Source organism: Andrena cerasifolii, chromosome 4 (assembly GCF_050908995.1).
Source record: "Andrena cerasifolii isolate SP2316 chromosome 4, iyAndCera1_principal, whole genome shotgun sequence".
NCBI classification, from domain to species: Eukaryota; Metazoa; Arthropoda; class Insecta; order Hymenoptera; family Andrenidae; genus Andrena; species Andrena cerasifolii.
This window is the reverse complement of record NC_135121.1, coordinates 4,090,524-4,103,332: the sequence shown is the minus strand read 5'-3', so window position 1 is coordinate 4,103,332 and position 12,809 is coordinate 4,090,524. Positions and strand designations below refer to the sequence as shown.

Below are 12,809 nucleotides of genomic sequence, written 5' to 3'. Positions count from 1 at the left end.
ACTGATTCCTGATACAAAACAATTATTCAATATTAATATGTGCATAGCATATTTAATACAAGCAATTATATAGAATTTCATACGTTTCTTACTGACATTTTTGCTATTAAGTTTAAATTTGTTTCTTCTTATTATTTTGAAAGTAATGAAATCGTCCCAAACACTCTTTGAAGATTTCAGATCCTTGTTACTGAATTCTTTTTACCCATCAGTCACAAAGAAAAATGTTTATTAGTCAGTTATTAATAGAACATGATTATCGTGATAGATATATGCATATAAAATACTATTACCGTTGTATATCTAATATTTACTTGTAATCTAGACTTTCATTCAAAAACGGTGTTGCAACTGACAGTGGTACTAGTGTAACGAATATAAATAATATGTTCATTTCTTTCTCCCCTGTTTTTAATGACAAATATCATGATTGTCGAATTATAGCGTATATAGACAATAACGTAATTTTGTAATTTGTTTTCGTTGGTGTAGTTCATTTGAATTTAGAATTAACGAAAAGTGAAATTAAATGGACGTAATGAAACTCTTAAAAGTTCTGCATCTTACGAAATTTAAATCAACTGTAACATAAGTATAAATATTTGAAGTTTCATTTATTACAGAAAGCTTATTACTCATATATTATTTCTTAATTAGATAGTGTAAAACTGAACAGTACAAAATAATTATTCCGCTATTCATAGTTGTGTGCCTATAGAATATTCGAATATGTATGTTCGTGCTATGAGCATAAATACTTTTAAACTACGGGTAATTTATTATTTTCCATACTAAAAATACACGTATACTGATTTATTAATTGCAATATAGGATAAGTATTTTTGTTTCTCTGTCCTAAGAATTTCGAGAAATTGGAAGCGTATTTAGAAGTTATAATTAGCATAGATCCAGTCTACCGATATTATTATCAACAAATCATTACAACAGTATTTTATTTTATAATTAAGAAATAAGAAAGTAAAAAGGTATGTCATAGTTACACTACATTGCAGTAACAAGTATACTTCATAAGTGATTAGTCTTATTATCACAGATGGATTTATATTTGTAACAATGATTTCTGAAATGTTTCAGCTACTTATGTATGTCACGTCAGTAAGTGACAACATTAATCAGGTCATGACAGTTATATCAGGTGATTTTATTTATATATAAACGTAATCAGCAAAGTAATTAGGCTAGTCATTTTAGAGAATTCTGAAGTTAATAATTTGTTTTTTTTCCAAGTGTCAAATAGTATCTTAAACATGTTAATTTAAATTCTTTGGAATGTCCCAGTATGTTCGCTTGTAACTACGCAATTTGCAGCACTCATCTTTTACGTCGAATATGCTAGGTATATTTTATAATTGAAAGTAGTGTATTCTTAAACTGACTTATGCTGGTATCAGCTTTAAAGACTTAATCGGTTTTACCAGTTTATACTAAATTAATTCGAGCATTTAGTAGTAACCCCTTTCAAGGATATTTATTGACTTTTATTTAATAAGTTACGTTCAAGAGGTTTCGACTAATCGGTAATCTCAAGTCTCCTTATACCCGAATAATGAGGTAACCTACGAAGAGTATAAATCTTTTTTTTAAGCGTCTATGCCTGCATGATTAAAATTTAGTACATTTCGACATAAGTGGGCGAGTCGTTGTCAAAACGTGCTACTTCGAATTATTTTGATATTTTCACAAAAGTTATTCGGCATTTTGGATATTATGCATATAAATGTGAAACTGGGCACGTAAATGAAGGATCGCGATATAGGTTAAAACTGTCGTTTGTTAGTACTCATTTCCTTATAATATTGATAAGTTATCGAGTAAGCATAATTTAAGCATTCTGTTGGTATCAGGAAATCTGTAAACACCCTCTACAGTATATGTATGTATTGTGATCACGAGTGCTTATTCAGAAGTCAAGCTGAAAATGCGAGAAATATCTCAATTATGTTGTTAAGGATTCAAACACTGCCATATTTGGCGTTTCCATTTTTTCTCAACACTATTATGTACATGTATATGGTAAATAGAATTGATCTCATTGTTATTATAACGATAAGAAAGATTAAATATTTAATTCTGTTTAAAAAAAAAATAGAAATATTCTGCATTAACTTGAATTTCTGAAGAAGCAGTTAATTTTAAATATATATTTACATACCTAGAGGTTTTCTATGCGTAAAAAAAGCGTATCAAGTGTATTAGGATATTGTTTCTATGAGCATCTTAGGTGTGACTTGTATTCATGTTAAGATATGTAATTGATCAGAGTTTCCCGAAATTATCAAACATACCTTCCCTTGTCTGCAGTCTTCGTCTTAAACATTCCTAATTGCTTTTATTTGGGAAGTGACAAGTGACCATGCGTTTGCGATATCTCTTCGTTTGAAGATAGAAATCAGGGTGCATTTTACAAATACATTCTTATATTTGTAACTAACTATATGGTTATACCGTATTATATTCAATATAACATAATATACATTTAAATTTATAAGATTATAGTACAGTATATCTTATGGATTATTATATATTTGTGGGATACATTAATAACAAGCGCTACTAACAATATTGCAACATATACAATGGTGCGGTATATTGTATGCATATAATATGTGCAATTATCTGCTTTTAGAATTAGAATTAAATCTTTTGATGTTTCATGTACATTGATTTATTGTGCAAAATCCAACATGTTACATTCATCAGACTCATCAAGACTCTACTGTGGCATCTGAAGCCCTCTTAGCAATGGTAACTGATAATGCCCAGCAATCTCAACAATGTCTACTTCGCGGTGAGTTCCACACTGGAAGCAGTAATGAAAAAGGAACCACGGAGGAATCCGTAGTCGAAGCCAATAAACCAGTAAATCCTGTAAACGAAGAAGACTGCGCGAAAAACCATGGATGGAAAGGCTTTAGCCTGAAGAGGCAGCTCAGCAGGGTTGATCTGAAAATAAAAAGTACTTTCACGCCGACTTTGGTGACGTCTCAAAATGGGGTACTTGTATGTTTTTTTGTTATCATTCAAATTACGCGTTCTGTTAACGTTATACCTACAGTTTTGTCTTGAAAAGAATCCACACCTCGGGGCCGGGCGCGAGCTCTTTTCAAGACGGGTAGCCTATTCGGTTTGCCTGACTTTGCTCTCTGCCGTAGCAAGCGACAGGGATTGGTCGTGAGAATTAGTGAGAGGGCACGCGACAGCGACAAGCCATAACTTATAGTTGGTACTGCCGCAGCATCGAAAAAAGACGGAATAGGCCTCTCTGCCACCTCTCACACGCCGCGGTAAATTATGTACAAAGGAAGTACATAGCGATGACTTCTTTTCAAGACAGAAGACGCGGGTTGTTTTCGAGACAGCACTGTAGTTTGTGACTGATAGGGCCAGGTGTAACATTACCACCTAAAATGTTTATCTTTTTTGTGTCGAAAAAGTGAAATATTCTAACACCATCGAATAGGCGTAATAAACTTTTTTTTTTATGTATTTGTCTAACTTTTGATCAAAATTTATTTTCTGTAAAGTTTAACTGAAAACATATACAATAATACAAACGTATTGTATTGCAACGTACCTCTTTATCAAAGCGTCTTTTCTGCATTGGTCTACGACAGGGTTGACTAACTGGTGGCTCGCGGACCACCGGAGGCATCTCCGCCTTGTTGTCGACCGCGTCTCCGGGATTTACCCTACGTGTTGGGAGCATAAAATCCAGCAACGTTGCACTTCGACAGGGCACGGACTCGGCCCGTCCGGCCCATCGTCTCAACGAGCGCGGTCATCGGGCCCAGCGGGCAACGAGGAGCCGCCGAGTTCCCACCAAGCTCGGCGGCTCCTCGCCTCCATAAGCTTACCATAGAGGCTCGGCTCGGTGGCTGTATAAACCTACCTTTAGTCAACCCTGGTCTACGACGATAAGCAATTTGCAATAGATAATGGTTAAGATTTTGTAAACGAGGTTGTGTACAGAATATAAACAATACATGAAATATCATTGAATTGAAAATAAAATAGTCTTGTTTCGCACAGAGCACATGGCGACTCTAATTGACAAAGTAAATTCTGATACTCTCTAATAAGAAAGAACAAAAAATATCTTCTAATCGTTATTGTTATTATTGAATTACAAATGTAAATTGTCACTTTAAAATATTTTACGCGGGAGATATACACCGAATAATTTCCTTTATCGATACAATAAGTAGGTACATTTTAAACGGAAAAGTCACATGCTCTCCCTTGCACGATATGTAGCTATCGTTACTAGGTTCCTCTTTTTCTTTCTGCTTATTTTTTAAAATCATAGCTTAACAGTAACATTTCTAATTTGCTTACAAAGACAGTTATTTGCTGTTTCTAAAATGTGCCAAGGTGAGAGGTTCATTCAACTACGGTGTAACTTCTAAGCTAAATAAGTACAAATATTAACCAAAATTAGATTAAATAAATACTAGTAAAGGAACAGCTCAAAGTAATTGCTTTAAATACACCGCTCAAAATAAGTATTATACATTTACCTCACGCGAGTAGAATGAATAAAATATGTATATCACTCAGTGAATATCCTATTTTCACTGTATATTGGATGCATAGTAGAGCTATTCTTTTGGCCCGGGTACCCGATGAGACCCACGGGTAGACAATATTACCCGGGTACCCGTGAGATACCTGGGTAGACAAAAATTACCCGACTACCCGGATACCCGTGAGACACCCGAGTAAATGAGATAGTTGAGAATTCCGATTTGACAGCCGATCGTCTTTCGACTTTCGATCATTTTCGGCTAACATCAGTAATGAACTTCAAGCAATTAAATGTGATATTGTCTGCGTGTTACGATTATGAAGGGCGCCTTTTATGAGTAACTGTAAATTATGTGCAGTACACTAAATGCTGTATTTTAAATTCTCTAATAAATTTGCTGATGCATTCATGTCACTTGCCTTGTCATGTACCACAGCAATTAATTTATTTGTAATGTTCCACTTTCCTACATTCCTATTTCCTATTATAACGGCTGTGACATTTTCGGCGGTATGTTGTCCCTGTATAACTATGTATATCATGCGTGGAAAATGTGAAATTTTTGTAGCTCCCACTTATCTGTTGTAAAATGCGCCGTTGGGGATAAATAGGAATCTTGCGAACGTCTACAGTTCGCAATTTTCACATTCTGATCAAAAGACATTCTAGGTATCATAGTCATAATTTCAGAATCATAACGCGCAGACAATATCACATTTAATTGCTTGGAGTTTATTCCGTTCATTAGTGATGTTAGCCGAAAATGATCGGTAGTCGAAAGAGGATCGGCTGTCAAATCGGAAATCTCAACTAAGTCATTTACTCGGGTATGTCATGCATACCCGGGTAGCCAGGTAAGTTCTGTCTGCCTGGGTAGCCGGGTAATTTTTATCTACCCGGGTATCTCACGGGTACCCGGGTAATTTTTATCTACCCGGGTATCTCACGGGTACCCGGGTAGCCGGGTAATTTTTGTCTACCCGGGTATCTCATGGGTACCCGGGTAGTCGGGTAATTTTTGTCTACCCGGGTATCTCACGGGTACCCGGGTAGTCGGGTAATTTTTGTCTACCCGGGTATCTCACGGGTACCCGGGTACCCGGCGGGTCGGGCAGTAACAGCTCTAATGCATAGTATTTTTTTCATTTCAAACTATTTCATTTCGTACTGCACATACGAGATTAATTAATTACCTTATCATATTAATACAGCGTATTTTGGAGGTCAAATAAATGAAAAAAAGTATATATGAACCCATGTTCTGAAACAGACAGCAATTTTGTTTCGTCTTTTAAGGATGTTAAACATACATATTTCATTTTGTACATTTTGCGTATGTTGTATAGCAACTCTACATGCGTCACTTCAATAAGAAATAACCGATTGACTATAAATAAGAAACAGAACACATAGTAACAGCACTTGTTTACTTACACAGCGTGAGCCACATAAAGCATGACACTGAATCTTTGCAGCAACATTGGTGATATTAAAAAATTTTATTCGGCAAAGTTATAGTGGGCGCACTTTTTAGCTTCATTTAATTTTTTTGTCCGAAAGGTGTGTTTTTTTAATATGCATAAATGTAGTCCACATTCAGCTGAATTGTTTGACGATCATAGTCGTTCGAGGCTAATCAAGCCCCCAGGTAAAGGAAAAGCCGTTGTCTTTCCAATTCCATATATTTCTAATATGCTGGTGTTTTCTTTTTTAGTACCTATCAATTCAGCAAATGTTCGAAGTGTAGGGGAAACCGGGGCTAGTTGACTAATTTTTAATATTTCTAATTTTCATAAATAGACTATTGGTATTTTGTTGACTTGTTGCACACCAAAAGTTTACAAATTTCATTAGGTATACAGGCTTAATTTTTAAAATTGTTTTAATTAAGTCTAGGTCGTAGTTTTTATTATATTTAGAGTAGTGAGACGAATAAGTCAACAAACCCTGGCTGTGGGGTTAGTTGACAAATATGATGGGGTTAGTTGACTTGATATTTACTTTTCAGTTTTAACACTTTGCCTGCGAAAGGCGTATATATACGCTGCCACAGTTCCATCAATACATACGAAAGGCGTATATAGACACTGTCAATTAAGCTACTGTGCCCCGATGGAAAGAAGTCGGTCGAGAGACTCTGGAGTCCGAATATCAGGTCCGAATAGTGTATCTCTATTGGCCGGCGCGGCAACGTCGACGAATACAAAGTAAGCAAACGGGACACGGGCGGCGAGAGCCAATGCGAGCGAAGAACCCCTCTTGCCCCTGTGACATTTCAACCGACTTCATTCCATCGGGCCACAGTACTTACAAGGGGAGGACACCATGAGGTAGACACCGATTTTTATGAGCCTTGGCACGATGAATCTATGTTGAAAATAAGTAAATAGGTGTCCAAGCGTTTCTGTCAATGGGCCTTAATAATAGAGATATTTGCATTGAAATTATTAAAAATTTCATAGTGGCCGTGGGGATTTAGTGGGTAGAAATCCCACACTACCCTGGCGCCCGCTGCAGATTCCCTTCTGGAGGCGTTGGGGTGCCTTTTGAAGATGTCTCCACGTTAAAAAAAACTTTATAAATTTTTTTTAACTTGGGGAAATCTTCAAAAGGCACCCCGACTTCAGAGGGGAATTCCCGGAGGCGCCAGGGTAGTATGGGATTTTTACACATTAAAACCCCACGGCCACTATGAAAATTTTAATAATTTCCATGTAATTATCTCTATTATTAACACTATTCCTACCGCGACCGGTCAAATGACCGGTCTTTAGCACAAATTATATTTTTTAATATAGAATGAAGATAATAGCCAATTTGACAGTATAAAAATATAGTTTCTTTTATTCAGAAGTAAGTATATCATGTACATACGTATATTTGAGGAAAAGTAGTGAAGTTTAAAGGCGATTCAATTACGTTGTATATAGGAAATTCTAATCGAAATTTTAGAAACGGTCATTTCACCGGTCGTGGTAGGAATAGTGTTAAGGCCCATTGGCAGAAACGCTCGGACACCTATTTACTTATTTTCGACATAGATTCATCGTGCCAAGGCTCATCAAAATCGGTGTCTACCTCGTGGTGTCCTCCCCTTGTTAGTTACTTGTTTACCACATAGCAACTCTACTAGACATGCCTCTAACCAGCATTTTACAACTTTGCTTAACGAGCAACAAATCTTTCATTTATATAACTACGTAATAAAGTATTGTTGAACCTGGGTTGGTATAAACTTTTTTGTTTGGAACTCAAATTTCGGAAAAAAATTTCCAGAATAAACAAAAAGGTTCTAATTCAGAAGTTATGGTCTTTCGAATAGAAACTTGTAAAAAAAATCGGTAATTATTTACTTTAGGTATTCCTCACCGATTTTGATGACCTTGAAAAAATCCTGTTTTACATTCTGATGTTAGAAAATATTACAGTGCTTTTTATTTTGAAAAATTATTTATTAGTGGGTTAACTTTATGTTTTTTAGTATCGAAAATTTAGTAAGAAAATGACACGCCACATTTTATTGGTTTGTTATAGATTTTTAAGTTGTCCATGTTCTATGCACAATGTGATAAAATTTAGTCCGCCGGGAGTTTAATGTTAAATAACATGTACATTCATCTCTCGCTGTTCTAATATGCTTCGTTCACCGTTCGTTTCATTTAAATGTAAGAGAACAAATAATCGCTTTATTCGGGATTGCATTTGCGACCACCGAGCGTAGTTTTGGAGTTGATCGTTTGAGCTTTGTACATACATTACAATGACCACCAAAAAATGAATCTGTGAAATGAAAAAGTATATGCAAGTACCCCATTGTTAACAGGTAGGCACTGATAGTAGCGGTCAAAAATCTTCCGTTTTTTACTGTAATGTCAACGAATCCGCGAGTTCGTTATCTCCAGTCGAAAGTGTCGAATCTGAATCTCCGGTGTCGTCGGAAAGCTCGATACCAGGCTGCGAAAGTCCATTAAATGACGACAAGAAAAGGATTAGTCAGGAAGCGAAGAGCCCGATGACCGAAGGGGACAATAACAAACTGCCACGACAACCTCCAACTGACAACGTTATCGCAAAGTCAGACGCCGTGCGGCCGATTAACCTGACGTTATCCGAGAATGAACTGAAACAGCCGCGACTGAAGAAAATCGTGAAGCTGAAACAAGCAAAACGAGAAGGTCGTTTGTTGTCCGTGCCGAATTTAAAGTTGCCGAAAACCGACCCAACGATTTGTGACCTAAGGTGCGAAGAAAACACGGCCCCCGAATCCTTCACCTGCAATCTAATGAGAAGATTCAGTAAGTGTTTATAATTAGAGTAGAGGAGAGTCTGTGTTGCCCGTGTGCATTTAGAAACGTGATACGTGTTAGAGTTTAACATAACATACGAATGTGAGTACATGCGTGTGGGTGTGAGTGAATATTCGTTTACTAACAAAATTCCTCTTAACCGCAACGTTTATTGCGTGGTAATCAACTTCACAACTAAAGATCATGTCTCTGTGTCGATGACTGAGAGTGTATATTTGTTTAAAAAAAAAAAAAACTAGACTAACCATAGAAAGAGCTCGGCTATTTCGACTGTGCTTCTAACTTTTTTTTTTCATTATGGAAAAAGCCTAGGATGCTCGTAGATTCGTGTAAATTCTAGAGGTAATATGAAATAACAGTGTGTATACAAACTAAGCTTCCGCCGTATGAACGTCATCAGAATCAAAGGTTTATGTGAAAATTTTGACTTTTCCTTTCAAGGTACGCTGCATAATGACCTGTCGCGTTTAAAAACTTGCCTCACGAATTGTATCTGTTCTTCTAGTTCCGTTTCACATTATATTGTTTAGTTATACAATCCCTTCTAATGCTTGGTACAAATTAACCTCGTACATCTCGTAAATGCGAGCAAAAGTAAATGCGGGCATACACAAAGATCGAGAATTCAAAAAAATTCGTTACTGAGAATTATTAACGACGATTAACTCACATAAATCTGAGAATAGATACGAGATACAAAAGCTTGCAAGAGTAAAGCGAACACTCCACCAAGTACGGCGCTGCATAACGGGGACCGACGTAGTGCCGCGATGCATCGCCGCAAAAAGTTAACTTGCTTTGCTTCTAATGCGCCGCCTTCTAATAAATAGTCCAAATCCGTTACGACAAAATATATGACGTACGTTGTCGTCAGTTGGAACTCGTCACCATACGGTAGGTATGCAGGATGTCCCAGCTGAAAGAGGCCACCTAAAACCTCTGTCTTGGAATTTAATCACTTTTTTGGTGTTCAAGGTCAGCTGGAGGTCATAACTCAGGCATGCTCTAATGCAGGCCTGCCCTTTACGGTGCAAATACCTCCTGAAGTTCTGGGACCCGGGCAACAGCCGAGCGCGGGACTGTTACGTTGCTAACCACAGCATGGACGCACACTCATGCAGTTCTGCCGCAGCTCCCGCAACGGGTAGCATTGGAACAGTTACGCACCCGGCTGTTGCCCGGGTCCCAGAACTTCAGGAGGTATTTGAACCGTAAAGGGCAGGCCTGCTCTAGGGGATGATTATACAGGCAAAAATAAGAGGAAAATCAAAAGTGACGAAATTCCGGTAATAGCTTCGTTTTTGAGAGAATTGACTTTGAATTTCACCTAAATACGAGTGCATTGTAAACCCCCTCAAGCGCCTACAATCCACGCGTATTTAGGTGAAATTCAAAGTCAATTTTCTCGAAAACGAAGCCATTACCACAATTTCGTCACTTTTGATTTTCGTCTTATTTTTGCATGTATAATCATCCTCCAGAGCAGGCCTGCCCTTTACGGTGCAAATACCTCCTGAAGTTCCTGGGACCCGGGCAACAGCCGAGCGCGGGACTGTCCCAATGTTACCCGTTGCGGGAGCTGCGGCAGAACTGCATGAATGTGCGTCCATGCTGTGGTTAGCAACGTAACAGTCCCGCGCTCGGCTGTTGCCCGCCCAGAACTTCAGGAGGTATTTGCACCGTAAAGGGCAGGCCTGCTCTAATGCGTCTTTTTATCCGCTACAAGGTGTATTCAGAAAATGTATATGCTTCTCTGCAAAAATACCGGTGACCTTGAAAAAAGCTTAGGTAGAACTGATCTTAGAAAACAATTTTTCATTCACTATATTCCTCGTTCGAGACCATTCAAATTGTGCTTTAAACATATCTCGCATCACTAAAAAGAAAGGATATATTTAGGCGGCTTCCTTCAGCTGGGACACCCTGTACACTACACGCGTGTACGATGGATTGAAAGGGCGATTTATTTGTGCTGCATGCACTGCATTCAGTGGAGTGACTGTCTGCGGTACGTTGCTGCACTGTTGTTAATGAAATGTCGAATGCATCGATCCGTCATGCGGTGCCGTACTTCGTGGAATGTTCGTTTAAAACCGATTGCGGTGTTAGACCCCAAGCTTTTTTGTTTTGTATTAGCTAGAAGAATTTATCCATTTATGCATGACTGATGTAAACTTCACCACGTAGGAATATCGTTATTCTAATTTTGTTTCGTGCTATCGGATATGTTAGGACAAATTAGAGCCCTTTCTCCTTTCACGAAGCATGTACCACCTACTTCTGAAAACAAGCGACAACGTACGAGCAAAACAATTAGTAAAAGGAATTTTCATTCGGGTTTAACACTGAATTCTTGAAAGTGATCACATCTTCTTCGCCCTTTTTTCTCTTTATTCTTACCTTTTTCATGGTTGACAATAACATAGTCGTTTAAACTTCTCTGTACAATTCAAAATAATTAAAAATTTAATATCGGTAATGTTGAAAATACATTCGGTTTAAAATTGATTTAAAATAATACCCATTAAGCAGAATCTTGTACATAACATAAACTGAAACAGACTAATATATTAAAGTTCTTATTCATGTAAATCCTCGAAATGAATCTGTAATTTTAAATATCGGTTATATGGATAATAATAAAAAAAAACTTGTGTTTGATCGCACCATCGTTTTAAACACATTAAGGTAGAATATATGATATTAAAAAAATAGGATTGGCATATACAAGGTGTCCCAAAATTGTGGGTCAATCGGGAACATGCAATATCCTGATGCAAAAAGAAATCGAAAAGTCCTTTACCGTTTTGGGATCCGAGGCTTCGTTCGCGAGATATTAACAGTTGATTATTAGTTCTCCAACGTCCGGGCCGCGCAGTTTAAAGCCGAGACAGCTGAGCGCGGAGCAGTTACCGCTCGCACGCACACGCAGGAAGCACGCGTAGATACAGACCCCCACACACAGTATAGCCAACCACGCTGGTGCATATTCACGGTTTCACTAATATTCAACTGTTAATATCTCGAGAACGATGCCTCGGATCTCAAAACGGTAAAGGACTTTTCGATGCCTTTTTGCATCAGGACACTGTATTGTTTTGGATTGTTCCATAATTTTGGGACACCCTGTATATTGGAAAGAACCGGTGAATTTTTTTTTAAATACCACGTACAAAATTTTAAATACATGTCATTGCGAAAGTTGACGAGGCCTCATATCTAGTATTTCTAATATAAACTTTCGTTAACCATTTGTTAATTTAGCGACTTGTAGAAATGTTTTATTTTTTAAACTAACTGTTGTTACTTAACTTAATGTTTTAAATTATTTTACACAGTCCAACAACCGTTACATAAAAAGCATGAAACGATCCACGGAAAGAATACTTACTTTCATAATAACACAATGACATTATTGTGTAAATATAGGATGTTATGTGGAATAAATCACTGAATTTTTCTCACAATCAATGATGTAGAGCCTATATAAGAGTCAGTCAATCAGTTTTTGTGGATGTTATCCTATTGATTTTCGGCATGGAATTACGTTTAAAGATGCTCGAAAATTTAGGAAATTGGAAAATCTCCAACTAAATCTCGAGTTTGTGAAAGAGTGCAAACTCGCATTTTTTAAGTAACTGATTTAAAAAAATAGGCTTCCATGTTGTACTCAGGGGGTACCAACATTTTGTACAATGTTAAAGTCTGAAATTTAGCGACTAGAGTTTTCTGAAGTTTGACGATGTTAGACATTAAAGGAGCATTGGTGTAAGGTGCAGAACTATAATACAACATTTACGTGTACCCGTATTTTTGTGCTCATTGAGATTCAGTAGCGACGTATTTTATATACAAGATTCAACAACCAGTTGATGGGAAAGAAGACACACTCTTTTAGCCCAAAGTCAAGGGAAGTGTTATTGAAATGTATTTGTTTGTACTGTATTCCACAGCGA

At 37.2% G+C, this 12,809-nt stretch overlaps 1 protein-coding gene across 11 annotated transcripts in view; it reads left to right on the top strand.

Moving 5' to 3' along the window:
- The window catches only part of Tomosyn (syntaxin-binding protein tomosyn), a 144,334-nt gene that overhangs the window by 92,666 nt on the left and 38,859 nt on the right, over window positions 1-12,809 (top strand). For 5 of the 11 annotated variants that reach the window (XM_076810335.1, XM_076810334.1, XM_076810341.1 and 2 more), the window contains 2 exons: window positions 2,722-3,021; window positions 8,370-8,843. The exons of 3 other annotated variants lie outside the window; for them this stretch is intronic. In XM_076810335.1, coding sequence (XP_076666450.1) covers window positions 2,722-3,021; window positions 8,370-8,843 — 774 coding nt within the window. The remainder of the gene's footprint in view (window positions 1-2,721; window positions 3,022-8,369; window positions 8,844-12,809) is intronic. 3 more of the 11 variants (XM_076810339.1, XM_076810336.1, XM_076810338.1) reach the window with 3 other exon arrangements.